Genomic DNA, 18,466 nt, shown 5'->3' with positions numbered 1-18,466 from the left:
CTTGCAAACTGAAATGATATCTAATTAGTAGCGTAAGTGGACACAAGATCAATACTTGCCTAATAACATGCTGGTCGTCATGGTGACTAGTCCGGAATGTCGATTAGTCTGATAAAACCATGCGTCCTTTCTCTGATATAGAGAACATTTACTAATCCTTACAATTCAAGAATCAAGAAACTCCGTATGTAATTTTAGAAAGATATGAAAGCAGGAAGTTGCTTTGTAACATATCTGAAAAGAGGCCACGGATCAAATAGTAATTTGTTTACTGTATCGATTTTTGTAAGTTTCACTGGAAACATGTCAGCTGAGCACAATGTACACAACGCTGCTAAAGCTCGTAAATTCCATTTAAAGGTGTAATCACAATATCTATCATCACTGACTGCTATGTAGTATCCAGTGGAGTTTCAGGACAAGTGCACGTGTCGTCACTCACCTCTTCGTGTTGCTGTCTGTCGTTCAAGTCGATGAACGAAGTCCCTAGTTTAAAGCTTTCGTGTGTGTCAAGGGCCATGCAGGCTTAGCAGAGAAGACGAACATACAGCATCGCAGAAAAGAAGAAAAGCCGGTGTGTTACAGTGTGTGAAGGGCGAGGCTGTGTGTTACAGACTGTGTGTGAAGGACGAGACGGTGTGTCACAGACTGTGTGAAGGACAAGGCTGTGTGTCACGTACTGTGTGTGAAGAAAGAGATTGTGTGTCACAAACATTGTGTGAAAGACAAGGCTGTGTATTAGAGACTGTGTATGAAGAAAGAGATTGTGTGTCACAGACTGTGTGTGAAGGACAAGGCTGTGTATTAGAGACTGTGTGTGAAGAAAGAGATTGTGTGTCACAAACATTGTGTGAAGGACAAGGCGGTGTGTTACAGACTGTGTGAGAGGAAAAGGCGGTGTGTTGCAGTGTGTGAAGGGCGAGGCTGTGTGTTACAGACTGTGTGGGAAGGGCGAGACTGCGTGTTACGAACTGTTTGTGAAGGGGGAGACTGTGTTACAAACATTGTGTGAAGAGAAAGCGTGTGTGTTACAGATCGTGTGTGAAGAGCGAGACTGTATGATACAGACCGTGTGTGAAGGGGAAGCCCCATGCGGCACAGAGTGTGTGTGAAGGGCGAGACTGTGTGTGTTACAGACTGTGAGGGTGAGACTGTGTGTTACAGACTGTGGATGAAGGGAGTCTGAGGGAGTGTGTGTGAGTGTGTGTGTGTGTGTGTGTGTGTTACAGACTGAGCGTGAAAGGAGAGCATGTGTGTTACAGACTGTGTGTAAAGGGCGCGGTTGTGTGTTACAGACTGAGGGAAGGGTATATGAGCGCCATAGTGGTGAGGAGATAAGTGCAGATGACACTGATTATCACATTATCATCGATTATCAGCCATGAAGATACAGTGGTGATTTCTATTTCATTACACTGAATTTCTATATGCGTACATGTTATCTGGAATTTGTCGTTGAAATAAATGTGTCACTGCCACACACGTCAAGAACGCGTGTTTTCTTCTCGAATGGACAAAGCCATGACAAATGTCAAAACACTCACGCTTTCCTTCTGACGGACGCTATTAGCAAAAACAGCTCGTAAATGTGATGGCTGTCATAATAGAAACACAACCATTACGTTTTTGGATGCCAACTAAATTTTAAGTTGAATGTGATCATAAATGTCGACTCTCGCCGCTGAAGGCTGTCACATTTAGATATTTCTGACTAAGCTACGACTGGTAAGCCAGTCTGGCTGCCGATGCAGTGTGTCTCTCAGTCCCTGAACCATATCACTTCCCCTCCGCCCACCCTTTCTATATAAGGCATAACTGAAGCAAGTTAGATCGAATTCGTCTCTTAATATACTATCCCAAAAAGAAACGCACAGCCGATTTGTAATTCTAAAAATCCATTAATTACCTAATGTGTTAAAAATCGTCAAAATATGTAACAAAAGTGTCGATAGCATGATTTTACAGTACAAAAATCAATTTTAAGTGACAATATTGATTTTGACAAGATTTTCTTACAAGGATTAGAAAGGCATCGCCACAACAGAAATCACCTTCCAATTGAAATTGTGCTGCAAAGAACATTCACTGTCTGGCAATAAAAATCCAGATTATTTTCAGAAATTGGTATTCGTTTTAAAAGAGTTTCAATGTCAAATCACTTCGTCAAGCCTTGGCTTTGCGACACGGAACATCGCCATTGAAAGAAAGCGTACCGGAGATCACCAACCTTCGGTTGCCAGGCGTCTGAATATTAGTCTGAGAAAGATATGACCTGCAGCTAGTTGCAACCAAAAGGTATGACAAATGACCGCCCCTCGATCGTTGCGTGATTGTACTGCCACGGGTGAGAGCACAGCTGCCAGGGTGCCTGGACTTCAAAGGATGACCGGTCAAACTCAAAGAGGTTGAAAGACATTGGTCTGAGAGCCAGGAAACCCGACGTCGAGGTCATCCTACGTCGTAACCTTCGTCCTCAGCGTGTCCGTCATCTTAAAACATCCACTTGTTTGTTCACACATTACCTTCTTCGAAACTGGTGTAAAATGTCATGCACCAAAGTCTGTTTGTGGACGAGTTGTACATGTTAGAAAATACAACATTTTCGTAAGCCATTTCTCGATTATGCGTTTCACTTTCTTCATTTCGTCAAACTGATAGAACTGAGATCGGGAAAGGTTGTATCGCATGTAGGAGTCAAATACAATGTCAATACAAAGTCAAAGATTTCAGATTTTTTCCAGAAGTTCTAGATCCAGGTTAGAATAGGTCTTGAGGATCCCTTGCTTGCCACAAAAGGCGAATATGCCTGTCGTAAGAGGAGATTAACAGGAGCAAGTGGTAAGGCTCGCTGACTTGATCGATGACAGTCATCGGTTCCCAATTACGTCAATGCTCATGATGGTGATCACTGGATTGTCTGGTCTAGACTCGATTATTTACAGATCGACGCCATATTGCTGGAATCTTGCTGAGTGCGGCGTAAAGGTAAACTCACTAACTCTCCCTAGTTTATCGTATAAATGTAAAGCGGACGTAAAATCAATGTGTTTACCATGTGATGTGATACCTCGTATTGATCGAGGAGAATGATTCTCTTCAAACATGAGGCTTTCGATAAAGCTTACAGTAAACGTACCAGTAACAGCTAGTTTACTCCGATATAGCGATATCCTCTTCGCCTTAGTTAATCTTCGTGACTGTCTCAAGATTGAAACATTTACAGTGGGCGGTATTCGAGACATGGTCATCAGCCAAGGCAATGTTGTGTTGTATACACAAGTGTGGCGAAGCACACTGTTTGATTGCAGTGTTACGCAATGTTCAGGGCAACACATACTATCTACTGTTTGTATGAGAGACATAACTTGTGATCCATAGAGTCGTTTACTTGTCACATTTGTAACAAGCGCAGTCCTCTGAGACGGCACCATTCGCTGGTCAGAGTTGCCTCCCTGGGGCGTGCTGAAACGCATGATCATGAGTTCGAATCCAGGTCCTCAGGTTTTATGAAAACACAAAGACTTCAAAACGTTTTATGGTAGACATGTGGAGGAAATTTCCAAATGTGATGCATCAGTTACAAAAATGATGCCAGCTGTAATTCTCTATTTTGACTTTAATAATTCAAGCAGCGGGTTCTGTATAACCAAACTCGAGAAGACCCGGGTTTGAATTGATCTTCAGTGACGCTTGCTTGTCATAAGAGCTGACTAACAGCTTCGGGTGGTCATACTCGCTGACTTAGTTAACACGTATCATCGTATTCCAGTTGCGCAGATCGATGCTTATGCTGTTGACCACCAGATTGTCTGGTCCAGACTCGATTACAGACCGCCGCCATATAACTGGAATATTACTGAGTGCGGCGTAAAACTGAAAGAAGAGAACTGGAACTTTCTCTAGAACTTGAACGTTTGCTTTGACTTGCTCTTCTTTGTCATATATTTATCCTTCAGATGAAGATGAGCAATAGTTTTTCCTTGCACCCAATGGAAGGAAAGCAAACGTTTACTCTGTTTAAAACATGTGCTGTCTCTGCTATCTTTCAGTGGTGTGTTTAGATTAGTGACACCTGTTGAAGTCTGTTTGGTAAATGATTCAGGCAGGTTGTGCTCTGGCGTTTAGTTTTCACAAACTGAATTTGCTTTCACTCAAAGGAAGAGTTAGCAAGAAGGCCATTTTTAACACTGTCCTAGTTGTAAACGTGTACCCTTTTGTAAATTAAGAATTTTGTTTTGTTGCACACTGGAAAATATGGTTTCTGACATAGAAAAACATGAATGAAAAGACGGTGACGGTAGTTTCTAACTTCCAGAGAAAATAGTCGAACAAGCAAGTGGTTAATCAAAGATGAATATTTTGTCATATATTTGTGCTCACATTCCAGGTGTTCAAAGGCGCCTCCATAAATCACTCCAATTATAATACATCGCATGAGAAGCTTATTCGTGAGATAACATCCATGATGAGAAGTGCACGTTTTCCTGATTTCTGAAATTGTGCTCTTCCCGTTGGCCAAAAGGTCCCTTATTAAACCATGTCCTTTGTTATGCATGATAAGAAATATGTGCCTGTTTGGCTTGAATGTTCATATGTGTTTTGGATGTTATGACAGATTAAGTCTTGAGTATTTGTGCTTCTTAGCCACTGCAGGGCGGTGGGGTAACCTAAAAAGTGGGTTATAGGGTTAAAGGTTCACCCCGCCGTGATATTGCTGATATTGCGTAAAACCAAAAACTCACTCACTCCAAGCCAATGGTTTAGGTGAATCTGGTGTATCTAAAAACTGTAAAACGTGTACCAAGATTAGAATGTACTGGGTAAAATTTACATCCTTGGATTTTTCATGTTTATCTTGACCCCTCGGTAAGACGTTCTAGTTTATGCAGCCATAATGTTTGTTGCGGTCCGTGAGTGAACGTTAGCTTATGTCACTGTATGACCACAAAGACACATACCAATAAGGTAGGCGATGTCGCCTTCCAAAATATAGTGACATGATGCACGTGTCGGTGTATGACAGCTTGTACTTGTCCGGACGTATGTCGGTGTTATGGTGTTAATCTCCTGTGCCACCTAGCCACTGTTTAACAAGGATACTCCTCTCATATCCGACCGGTTATTGTTGTCCCTTGTTAGGTTAATCACGCTAACCATATTTTATGGTAACTGGTAATCGAACCAGTGACCTCTCCCTTAACCCGGAGATGTGGTTTAGAATTGCTCTTCAGTAACCCATGAATGTCGTAACAGTCGAATAATGGGATAGGGTGGTTAGGCCCGCTGACTTGGTTGACACACGCCATCGGATCACAGTTGTACAGATCGATGCACATACTGTTGACCACCAGATTGTCTGGTCCAGATTCGATTATTTACAGGCCGCCGCCATTTAGCTGGAATATTGCTGAGTGCGGCGTAAAACTAAACTCATGGAGCCAACCCAGTTAGTACATGAGTGAGTGAGTTTGGTTTACGCCGCTTTTAGCAATATTCCAGCAATATCACGGCGGGGGACACCGGAAATAGGCTTCACACATTGTGCCCATGTGGGGAACAGAACCCGGATCTTTGGCGTGCAAGCGAATGTATAACCACTGAGTTATCCCACCCCCAGTTAGTAAATGATTCAGAAAGAAGCACAAAACATGACACATATACGAAATAACACATAGTATTTACAAATAAATCATAATCACACACAACAGAAGTAAATACATCTATAACAAATGAAAACGGATATGCTTTTGATTGGCATCAAGCAAAATGTTGATTCATGTCTCATAGAGACAGTGACGATAGTGACAGTCATCGAAGGCCATGATGATTGGTAGATTGTACCATGTGGGGAATAGGATTGGTGCCACAGGCCATCTGCTGATTGGTGGGGTGCATACTCTGGCATCTGGACGACAGCAGACAAAACCAAACCATAAACTCCATACAATCAGTGTTTGACAATGTGCATGAACGTCCAAGCATTAAAAGCCAGACAAAACAAATACATTATCTTTTTTTCTGATTGCTAGAACAATAAGCATGTTGGACAAAACATTCAACCAGATAAATGTTCATGTGTCCTCAGCCTAGATGCGTATATGTTCTCAAATTTGGACATAGTTTAATCAAAACTGGAAAGCGGTTAAAGCTCCCATAAATAATAGACATGTTTGTAATGCCCGAGACATTCTTGAAAGATCCAATGTTTGGGTTCGACCATACGTTATCTTTGGTTATAATAACTATGGGTAGTTCGACAAAGCAGCAAGAACTCTACACAATTAGTATGCATGACGTAAAGTAATGCAGAAAATATTCATGGCAAACACATTGCTGACATGAACAAACAAAGACATTCTTGTTGACGTGATATCATGCAAAGTTTACTGTTAACATAAAATATGATATAATGCATACATTACTGTTGAGGGAAAAATGCATTCATTATTATTGACGAAATAAAATGTATACTTTATTGTTGATGTATAAATGCATCCATTGTTTTTGGCGTAATATTATGCACACATCACTGTTGACGAAAAAACATTGCATTCATCACAGTTGCAATATATGTATACATTATTTGAGGTTTATACATAATGTATACATTAATTGACGTAGCATCATTCTACAATATGCTTTTGGAAATATACTGCATGCATTATTTTTGACACAATGAACAGTCATCTTAGTGGACGAACTTCAGCAATGTTGTCCACAGGAAGCAGTAATAAAAATATATGTATTATTTTGACACTCGTGAGTCTGTTAAACCACATGGCTTGTGCAGTATGTTACAAATATGACGCATACAACATCACCGGTTAACTGTTTGATCTGCATTAGTGAAAGAATCGAATAACGTGTAGAAATATCTACTGATAACATCCGTCATAAATACTGAGACTGATTAACAGTTGACCACTTGCAACCTCAACAGTAATGTTCTCTAAGAACAATGAGTTCCCCTGATTAAACCCAGCACAGTGTCGAATTTGGTCGTTAAGTGGACACTCATGTCAGTATTGTAGCGTTCCCTGATCACTTATGAGGCATGGCATATTATGCAGGATAATGCATATGGTTTCATGTTACAAACAGGTAACAGTTACATTCAATTGCATTTATGCAAAGACAAGTAGAACTCTACATTAAATATGTTAACATGGAACGTATCACATGATATGGACTCCACCAAGCTCGTCTTTTCCCACGTGACGTGATAAACAAAGCACTGACCTGCTCCACAGACGTCTTTGAAGGAGACCAGGATCTAATCATACGCCTTGAAGATTTATTAACGATATACAACACCTCACCTCAAGGATAGTACGTAATAACTCATCATTCATATTCTACTGACTTCAGGCACTATGCCGGGCGGTTGGGTAGCCTAGTTGTAAAGGTGTTCGCTCGTAACGCTGAAAATCCGGGTTCGATTCGTCCGTACGACGTGTAAAGGTAACTTCTGGTCTCCCTTCAACAAAATTTCTGGAATATTACTGAAAGTGGCGTAAAACCATATTCCGCCCTCCTGTCAGACACTATGCCCATGTATGTCTTGTCTGGTCTTGACCTTGACCTGTGTACTTAATATTAATCTTTAACTGTTGAATTGATAAACATCGCTAGTACTCCTTGTACTGAACAAGGAGAGCAACAAAGATGGTTTTGATAGATTTAAATGAAATTTGATAGATCTGTACATTTGCCAGTCCCTTGTCCCTCATTAATTAAAGGTTACAGTCAATACATATCGATCAGTATTGTCCACGTATCCTATGCTCTTTGCGATGGTAGTCGAGGAACACTTTAAGAACACTATAATTTCATTTCAAAACATTTCAGGGCTTCACGTCAGCGTTAACACGACACAATACATTTGGCCTCGGGTTCTGAGTCGATTATATCATGCTGTACCCCTCATTGCTTCCTCATAACTCGGAGGGGCGTCAGCAAAGTCGGGTGGTTTCACGAACGAGGCGTCCTGGAAGGCTGGGTTAACCATAGGACCTCCTGACCCTTCCCAGTAGGCAAATCCTGCAGAGCCACCTGGCGGCAAGTTGACCCCAGTCGACCAAGTCTGCGTCCTGTTGGCCGGGGGGTTGGGTGGACGTCTCTGTCGGGGAGACAGGAGACAGGCACTCAGTATCATCATAGCGTTCCCTAGCACCGCCAGGGCGAACCCCCAGGATAGCGTAACGTTGTTCCGAGACACCAGCAGCTGTGTCCGTATTGCGTAGATAGAGGAGCCGATGATCCCGGTGATACCTTCGGAAAAAACATACCAGGTTACAGTATGAACCACCCAGGGCATACAATGACAATAGAGAAATCAGTCGCGATGTAAATAAGTGAATACTGCTTATTGTCGCCTCATTTTGCAGCTGTTTGCGACGAATGAACCGGGGCCAACTTTCACAAAGCTGTCTTAGCGCTTGTTATATCTTCCTCTGCAGAGATTTACTGTAGATTAATATAAGAAGGTTTTTACGAGATGGGCCAAATAGTGTAAATAACGAGAGTAATGCGTCACCAGCTTCATGCAGGCAGTTGGGTAGCTTAATGGGTAAAGCGGTCGCTCGTCACGCGGAAGACCCGAGTTCTATTCCCCACAATGATACAATGTGTAACTCATTTAGTCAGTCTGCCAGTCCCCTTCCAGACATTTCAGACAGCCATTAAATACAATCCATTTGACAACATCCTGTGTTAAAACATGTATGTGTTTGAATTTGATGACATCTCGCCTCCCTCGAAAGCTCATTCCGGCTTTTTGATAAACTATTAAAAATATAACGGCATCTCAGCACGCACCGACAATGGACACAAAACACATCTATAGTGTTTAATGTTCCCCGGAATAGGTCCTTGTCTCTGTCATCAAGCTTCTATGAGTTGTAGCATATAGAACATCGATTTGACAAAATGTGGGATGCGGATATGTTCTTGTCCTCGCACGTGCAAGCGTTGATTGTTACTGTACGACAACGCAAACAACAATAAAAACCATGTGGCACCGTATAAACATGCCATTCCAGTTTCAGTCAGGGATGCTAAGTAACAGTGTAAATTATCCATACCGTCATGTCCTAAAATGTTATTGTAGTTCTCTCATAACATGTACAGTGTGCTTGAACTTGGTGATTGTGTTGTTCTAAAGGATCGGGTGGCCAACTGGTCCGAAGAAGGTAATATTTATCATGATCGATGTCATTTTGAGTAAACAATATGCATTACATCTAATATGATGGTGTAACAATGTTACTATGTTACATGTTGATCCTCTCGTGCATGCACGCGAACGGGTGGGTCACAGTAATATTACTGAATACGGATAACTGTGGACTAGGGGGCATCATTGGAGGTCTGATTAGAGTAGCTTTTTCCTAATTTTCTTTCCTCTATACTTCGGTTTTTGTATTTTTAAGTTTCATTTCAATACCAAAGAGACATTTGTCATAGGAAAGGATATAATAAAGTTAGTTTCGATTTTACGCCACCTGAATGTTATAAATACCCTTGTATAAATTTCATTGCAGGCCGATATCCCTTAACACCCACTGCCTCTATATCCATGCATTGTGTTTGCGACCTCACAAGGCAATTTAACAAAGCTAATGTGTGAATGTTGTTTTACGCCACATTGGGCAATACGTAACAGTAGCCTGTAAGAAATGAATCTAGACAATCCGATGACTGGAAACACGTCATCTGGATACGACCACGCTGAGACATTTGGGAAATTATGTATTATGTAATGTATTATTACATCCATTTGTTTTAAAACGCGATAATAGATATCTCCTTCTAGAGGGCAGCTTGACAAATTCACTGTGTAATAACACATGATCTGGATCAGACAATATTTTCATAGCAAAATATCAAAACTCTTTTTTATAAAGATACGACAAATTGTTAAGCGAAACTCTTTTACATGGGATGAAAACAATTTTTTCTAAACGAGATTTGTTAACTAGGTAGACGGAAGTATACGAACACTGAAACGAAAACGTTAAACGCTTTCAACGAAACAATGATAAAAGAGGGATAATACCGTTTATTTTACGTTAAAAGATCGCAACTTGCGCAGGAAAAGTAAACATTGAGATGAAATTATGACTATACGAGGATAATAAACGACCTTCTGTTTAATGTCATCTTTACTAAACAAATCTGTCATTTACGATTTTTCACGAGTTTTATATAAACGGTATTTCGCCGAAGCGAGTTTAGAACTAGAACATAAATTGGAAGAAACTGCCCACAGTGTGGTGACTTTGGTGAGCTTTGCGCCATTCAAACAAAGTCTAATACCATTGTGACAGGATTGCATTGTGACACTTTCGCTCATTTGACAGCAAATCATTTACTCATATGATGAAAATGGTATTACACGGAGGGTCATTTAGTATCCCCTATTAATGGCACAGTGTACGCATTGTATATTGTCCATACGTAACATATCCATTTTAGTGGCTCGGCACCGTGAGTTGCTGTTCGCCGTTTCAACTGCCTGGGTCAGGCTGATTGCTTTTAATGATATTAATAGGAATTTACTTAGGAGATAACCAAACACCATAGGAACAACTAATGACAACATCCTTAGCACAGTGGGTAGGGTTTGCCTGGTCATCCAGCGTAACTCGTCGGTGTGTCGCTTCGGCGTGTTCTCTCTAATAAACGCTACCTGCAGCCTCCCGTCGTCTCATATGTTATCACTGGTTAAAACATTCAAGGCCTCTATAAACTTTTAGAAAAGCTGTACGGCAGATATTTCGGGAATTTTTTTTAAATCACCAATAACAAATTGTTGTTCGATGCAATTCCAAATTTTCGCTTATGTTGCCGTTTTTGTTTTTTGTGAACGAACGTCTCGTCTTTGTGACATCATCACAGTTTCATAGCCATTCATGACACGTGTCCATAAGAGTTAGTTCATCTATGTCAAAACTATTAAGGATCTTTTTACCACTGGTAGTTGTTTTGGGTTTGTTTTAAATATTTCATGATTGATTTTGATTAATATGTATTGTATTTTAATGATTGGTAGTTGGCATTAGTTACTTCGATTGTTAGAGGCTGTACCCTCAAAGGGGGTTGAAGCAAAATTATTCAAGGTCAGTTTAGTACTATATACCATACTTTTAATCGTAACCTATTGGCTATATTGATGTTGGCTTAAACGCGACACAATCGCCAGCAGCTGAGGGGATGATGTAAGTCCAGCTAGGGTCCATGCAGGTAGCATTGACCCTGGTATGGTGGTCTGCCTTCAGCTGCTGGCGGTCTATAGCCCGTTTATAAAATTGTCTCGTCCTCAATAGTTAAACTGTTTGAGATGTAATTACCAGTTTTAAATATCTATTTGTGATAATCTAGTTGTTTTACTGTCCTTCGTTGACTGATGTTTTCACCTACCATTCACTATTATGTATAATATTATTGGTTCTCGTCACGATATGGCTGAAATTTTGCCCATGTGACGAAAAATTTAACTCACTCAGTCACTACTTTATCACCATGGAAATGGTTCTGTATATTTACCTGCAAGAGTAGGCAGCGCCTTCACGGACCTCGTGTCCACTGCATTCCGTGCATACTGAGTAAAGTTGTATCGTATCAGCAGTAGTATTGATATCACAGAAAATATCAGACTGATTGTGGTCAGACCTCGAGTGGCTTGGTGCCAGGAATGTACCTCTGAAATTGAAGTGAGATACATTGAGAATAACATATCACGCGTGATAAAGAACGGATATTTCTAATCAAAAATCTTCATCAAAATACATGTATCATCAGATATACATATCAAGTTTGGGTCTCTTATTTCGTTACTGTTTAAGTGAATAATTTCGGTTTCATGTTTGTCTAACGTTATTTGATACTATTTCCTCAACAAGCTACGACCAAATAATCACGGGCTATTCAGTGCATTGTGCCGGCCATTCATATATAATAAGCCCTATGACTACAGCCACAATGGTGTCACTTCTGTCTTGACGTCAGTGTTGCTAAATACACAGAGGTTCACCGGGATGCGACTGTGTTTAATTAAACAGCTATTTTTTGTTCAGTGTCATTATAGCCGAAATGAAGGAATATTGATTCACGCATGGACTTCACACATGGGAAATCGAACCCGACGCGCTTATGCTTTAACCACTAGGCTACCCCAACTCCTCTAATAAATGTAGGAAATCACTATTCACATTTTAATGAACTGAATGAATGACTTGAGGGAAAAATCAAATAATGTGACGAATATAGACCACAGTCGACTCGAACTGAGGTAGTCTCCCGGAGACACGACTTCAGGACAGTAGAGTATTAGACCGATATAGGTTCGCGTTCATTTTTAATGGCGTAATAGGGGCCATGGGGTCGCCTAGTGGATAGGCGCTCGTCACACCGAAGATCCGGGTTCGATTCCTCACATGGGTACAGTGTTTGAAGCTTATTTCTGGTGTCTCCCGCCGTGATACTGCTGGAATATCTCTAAATGCGGCGTAAACCTCACCCACTCAGTCACTGACTAATTTGTCTTTACAACACAGGAACTCGACGTAATAAATCTCAGACTGTATTATTCATGAACTAAGGAGCTGCAGAGGTGTCAATAGTACAGATGTCAACAGTATCCATAGACTTAGATGTCCGTACGACTGCGGTGGTCGTAGTAACGAGGTCCATACTGACAATTTCATGGAGTAAGGAAATTCCGACAATGAAGTGTCCAGAGCAGGGCGACACTGACAAAACACTCGAGTACACATGGACACTAATTGTAGGTAACAGATATGTATCATGTGTTAATCGCGTTCTGAGGAAAACAGACCCGGCTTACGGCATCCGGGTTAACAAGAAACCCGCATTAGTAAGACCTGCCATAGTCTGTCTCACATTCCCTTGTGTCCATTATCTCCCGTCAGCCTGGCTTTTTCTGCAATGCTAAAACTGCAACTGAAGCAAGTCTAGTTTGCCTCAAGTTCTGAATCTCACATCTCAGTGGGCGCCTTTTCAATTTAAAAACATATTGTTTGTTTCTACCAATATTATATATATTCAGGTACTCAGTGTTTTCTACAGGCAGATACGAGAAATTCGAGTTTGGTGGGTTTTTTTGTATAACAAACTCGATTTTGTAAGGGGTGAGATCTGCGGCGTGATGAAATACAATACATTATATGTGTACTGGTTAAAACAATGTCCAGGGTACGTTCTCCATGTTGAACTGCCACACAGACACACGTACCATCACATATCATTCTAGCATTACCATTACACGCACATAACGGTAAAGTAATTACCAATACAATCAGGCACGTCCAAGATCAGACTATAATAGTACCTTACGTCTAAATGCATCGATTCATATCTCATACTGAGATTATAATGACAAGCAGGCGTACCAGTAATGATTGAAGAGTAATGTGGCTCCATTAAGACAGTGTGATAGAATTACTATAGCCCAGTATGACTTGATGTTTTTTCCAGTAATTATTTCTGCAGATCTTTGATCAATACTATTGTTAAAGAAATAAATATGTTGTTGCTGTGGCAACAATACAGCATGAAACTGAGTTTTAGATTCGAAAACTTGTTCTATGCTATAATCGCTGCATGTTAATTAAGGCTGATTGATACTCCTGGATTTAAAGGCTGGTGGTGAATAACCGCATTCATGAATCTCTGTAGCCTAGGTATTACAAATCAATGAAGAAACGGGATATGTTTACGAAAGCAGTCTCGCCAGATCTGCCTTTATAAAGCACCATGCCTCGTAACGATTTTACAGTGCCTGGCAGCTCTAGTCGAAGAACGAGGTCGAATCTGGAACGTTGACGGAAAGTCGTACATTAAAATATCCTCAAAGAAGCATTATCTGCATGGTTGTCTTACTGGCAGCGCTGGGCAGGTGATCATATAAAACCAGGGCGACAAATATCGACTACGTTGCTTGAACTATTTGCATAATCTAAAGTTAGTCTTGCGTGAATTCCACCGCTATTTGGAGGCCATTTCGACTGGTTTGTCAACTTGTGCTGGACGTCTTTTCGTTTTAACTGAGGTTTAGAAAAGCTGATTAATTTAAGTACAGACATTTATCATTAACGGGGGTGGTGGGGAGGGAAACAGGTACTGGCGGTCGTTAAGAGAGTGAGGTTGGTTTTACGACGATTTTAGTAATATTAGTAGTAATAAAACGGTGGGGGTGGGGGGAGGGGGTGTGTGACACCAGACATGGGTTTCACACATTGTACCCATGTGTTGAATGAAACTCGGACTTCGGAGTGACGTGCGAACACTTTAACCACTAGGCTACCTCTTTAATCATGATTTTCCTGAATAGTCCCCCTCCTTCTCTCCAAGAATCACATTTTTGGCAATTGCAAAATTGATGGAATATGATTTGTCCTGGGCGTCAGAAGTTCCTGTTTCACTTGTAAGATTGTTATTCTATTCCAAACACTGCCTACGTTCACGGTGTAGTGGTTTCCATGAAAGCTGCTTCTGATGACTTGCTGAAAGATTTCGCCACGCTTTACACTTCAGCAGAACATCGCTGTCAACAAAATCAACTTCAGCACTAATATCTTGTACAACAACCATGGCGCAGTTAACCTCACGGTCAACTTCCTTGCTTTTATCTTGACACGTGGCGATCATCTACAGAGGATCATCAAGTTAATACACGCAAAGATTCATAACACCACTGTAGAGCCTCAGTACCTGAAAATACTTTCTTCAGGTGATAAGGGTGTTCCTTTAGTGAGAGACTGTGAAGTGGTGATTAGTCACTAGTAACGTCATTGACCGGGTCGATTAATGTCACGTGTGTCATGAATAATGCATGATATACAAGGAAATATAAAAATAAAATAAACGATTTTTCGGTGATGGTAAATAACGGTTGCATAATTGTCTGTGTCATAGCTTGTGTGTCTCATTAGATCAACGTTTAAAATATTTTTAAATAAAATCATATCGGTTTAACACATTTAGATTTAAATCCACGCCATCTTCGATGATATGAAGTTGGATTCGCCAACCGTTTACAGTTGCATTCATTTCAACATGTATATAAAGGAGTGGGTTTGTCAAAGACATTTTAATCGTATAAAGCTCAGCCCTTCGCTTATTTGAAAGTAGACCTCCCCAAAGACGAATTAGCATGTACAAGTTAAAACAAAGTCGACTTCAGCAAAATTATTTGAAATCTAGTCGACACACTTTAAGGCTGACGTCACAAAAGGAGACCCGGATGTATCTGATAAGTCAACGTGACAGATCTGATGGGACAGCCCACCACTTCCTGCTTATCCTTTTCAGCAAATCAGGAGACATAGTATAACCCTTACCCTGACATGAATGTCTGTCCCTGAAAGGCAGGAGTGGGTCGCAAAGGATGAGAGTAGTGGGTGTGATGAAGTTCTAATGAGTTCAAATACACATCCAAGTATGGCGGGATGAAAGCGAAAGCTATCAGTTGAATGAGTGAGTGAGTTTGGTTTCGTGCCACTTTGCAAAGTCCCATTTTTCAGTTACATCACGTCGTATCAGCTTAATGTTGGATGGAAGGTATTAGATACTTTCTTTTTAAATACTTTTTGAAATACTTCTGTATTTTGTTACTGACGAACCTGGAAATTTAATCGGGATAAACTGGGATTCAAACCCGCTATAGGTTTCTGGCGTCACTACAACCCACATTTCAGTCGACAACCAACGGGGCCACCCTGGAACCCAGAACTACGTAGTGCCTCGCTGGTCGGAACAAAGGGGCTAACTCAGTTACATTACTCATGTTGTACGCACCAGTACTTAGTCTGGTTTACAACATACCGCTCCCCTCCGGTAATGCATCATACCCGCGTGAGACGGGCAAGTGGGGACCGGATGTCGGCGTGAGTGAGTGAGTGAGTGGGTCGGTGGGTGGGTGAGTGAGTGGAAATATAAGGTGGCCTTCTATATATGTTGACAATAACAAGTTTTCAATTAGACAAGGTGCATCCAAATGCGTCAAAAATACATTTAAACGATTACATGTTATATATTTCAGTATAGCAGTACTATTTGAATATCGTAAAACTCGGTCAGAGGCATATGCATACAGCTGGAGACTCAACACTGGCATATGTAACTACACCACCAAAGTAGGTCGCTAGCATATCATTGCCACAATCAACCTGTCAGTTACCAAAGTGTGAAATACACCACTTGAGTTCAAAGGAGAGGGTCAACGTTGTTGATTCCATGCTCTTTGTTCCAGCAGATGAACAGGACTGAACGTGATTGTTGTGATTTAACAAGCGAGTTTTTTGTGTAGGTTTAAGTCGCCTCTATCGCAGTAGTCCAATAATATTCCACCAGAATGCCATAACCATGTGGAGAATCGAACCAGGGATTCGAGAAAACCAGGGTATGAAACTCCTGAATATTTTAGGAAGACCACAGGGCTGGTTAGATTCAAAACCTGCCAGTCCTTACCAACATTAACCTGCCAGCAAATAACTTAGGTTTGACAAGCGATATAGTTTATATCATCCGACTGGAATACACCAGTCATTTTTACGAGTGAATTAATAACGATTTATGATGACTATCTTCATACACTTGTCTAAATTTTAACCCGACCGTCGGGCAGGCGAATTTGAGAATGTGGCAGTCCGTGTTTAAATTAACCCGTCCCGGGCGGTCGGGCTAGCAGGTATGTCGAACACCAGCAAAAAGAGTTCACGCTTAAACCTCTGAGTTAATCACCCACGAGATAGTTGTCGTGTTTGTTCATGTACACTTGAGAAGGGTGAAAATGTTTTTAGCGTATGTTCAACATTTCATATATACAAGGCATCTTTTTATGGTTTTAGAAAATAAAAATATTTCATGCAGTAATTCCATCATTTCAGAAACTTAACCGGAGTTTTTGTAGACTAGATAGTTATTATACCTTTTGGCAGAAAACTAGACCATAAAAAGAAATACGTTTCACACACCGAACACATATTGTATATCAAGAGGGCGTGGGTCTCCACAATACATATTACCGCATGCAGTGAATGCAGAGTCGATCCCTGTAATAGACCTCCCCGTGTTTAATCACAACTCACAAGAGTCACGTAACAATTAGCCAGGTGAAGCACATCTGTTTACCACAAATGTTCACCTAATTACAGTAATGAAACAATGTTTACTTGACAGCTGTCACTCACCATGGCTGAACAACTTGCACGAAGATATTGTCTGTCCACATATTTGCCACAATCCATGGTATTCCGTGACACTGTCCTCTTTATACAGCGAGTATATTTGGGTCCAGGCAGGGCTCCCGAATCCCACCAGGTACACACACAGTCCAGCCACCTGAATCATCACACCTGACTGATACCGGAGGCCTTTTTCCGACCAGTGAGGCATTTTGAAAATGAAATGAACGTCACCGGGTGAAACTGACTACATGTTCATTTCGTAGTGTGAAATGTTAATCCACGCACTAGCGTCAGGTATCTCAAATCTACCTGAAATCCACAACGCTTTGTCAATTTCAAGCCTCATATGTGAGACAGGTGGAGCCTTTGAACAATGGCTATTTCACTGATGATAACAAACGGTTGACGCAACTGGCAGCGGGCACCTGTGGGCTATAGACAGTCACCGCTCGAAATCTACCTGTACAGACAAACCGTGTTCATGAGTAGGGCGCTCGCCTTTACAGTTCAACCAACGCGCTACGGCCTCCCCTGCCATACTACTGCCATGTAAATCAACGAGTTCCTGAATCCGGGAGAGGTAAACCGAAAACGGTTTATGAAACCGGTTAAGTGTGTCGCACATTACACGTATAATGCAATGATTAGAACACTTGACTGATGCGTGTTGCGCGCCGATAGCAAAATAATATGTTCACAATTACATCATTTAATCGTGTTTAACGTTTGCGGGGTTTTCAATAAATCGTTTCATGAGTGTGTTACGCAACGTAAAATTGTCTATCGTAGCATGAGACGTAATCCTTATAAATATAACTAGGTCAGCGAAAACTACTCCGCTTCAAGGTAGGTATGACATACGGTTGACATGGCACTGTGTTGTATTATTTCCTGGAGTGATAACACGCTTGATATGTTACAATTTGCATTCCTAACTTTTAATCAAATGTATGTGCATATTCATGTAGTGAAACCATTCCCCTTCAGCAATGATACAACTTAGCTATGTATTTTATATTACGCATTACAACATGTCGCCTGTATAATCACCCTGACATTCGCATTTTCAATGTGTGATTAGTCTGTTTATAATGTGAAGGCTTTCTTGGACATTCCAAGGTAGAACTATGCTTCAGCAACTCTGTCGAACGAGACGCTTGACGGGATCGGTTGTCAACCTCGCTGACTTGGTTGACCCATGTCATCGTAATAAAGTTGATAATGTGAGCCACCTGTTATCTTGCCCAGTCTCGATT

General features: G+C 41.0%; 1 protein-coding gene across 1 annotated transcript; it reads right to left on the bottom strand.

The window, feature by feature from the left end:
• Nucleotides 1-5,656: 5,656 nt before the first annotated feature.
• On the bottom strand, nucleotides 5,657-17,782 carry LOC137285014 (uncharacterized). The gene is made up of 3 exons (XM_067817131.1): nucleotides 17,214-17,782; nucleotides 11,548-11,703; nucleotides 5,657-8,271 (listed from the first exon to the last, which is right to left on the bottom strand). Exons 1-3 carry the CDS (start codon nucleotides 17,416-17,418, stop codon nucleotides 7,910-7,912), a joined length of 723 nt encoding a protein of 240 aa, XP_067673232.1. The 5' UTR covers nucleotides 17,419-17,782; the 3' UTR covers nucleotides 5,657-7,909.
• Between the last annotated feature and the right edge of the window lie 684 nt (nucleotides 17,783-18,466).

Source organism: Haliotis asinina, chromosome 5 (genome assembly GCF_037392515.1).
Source record: "Haliotis asinina isolate JCU_RB_2024 chromosome 5, JCU_Hal_asi_v2, whole genome shotgun sequence".
Lineage (NCBI taxonomy): Eukaryota > Metazoa > Mollusca > Gastropoda > Lepetellida > Haliotidae > Haliotis > Haliotis asinina.
Note: the sequence above shows the minus strand (reverse complement) of the source record. Positions and strands in the feature narration are given on the sequence as shown.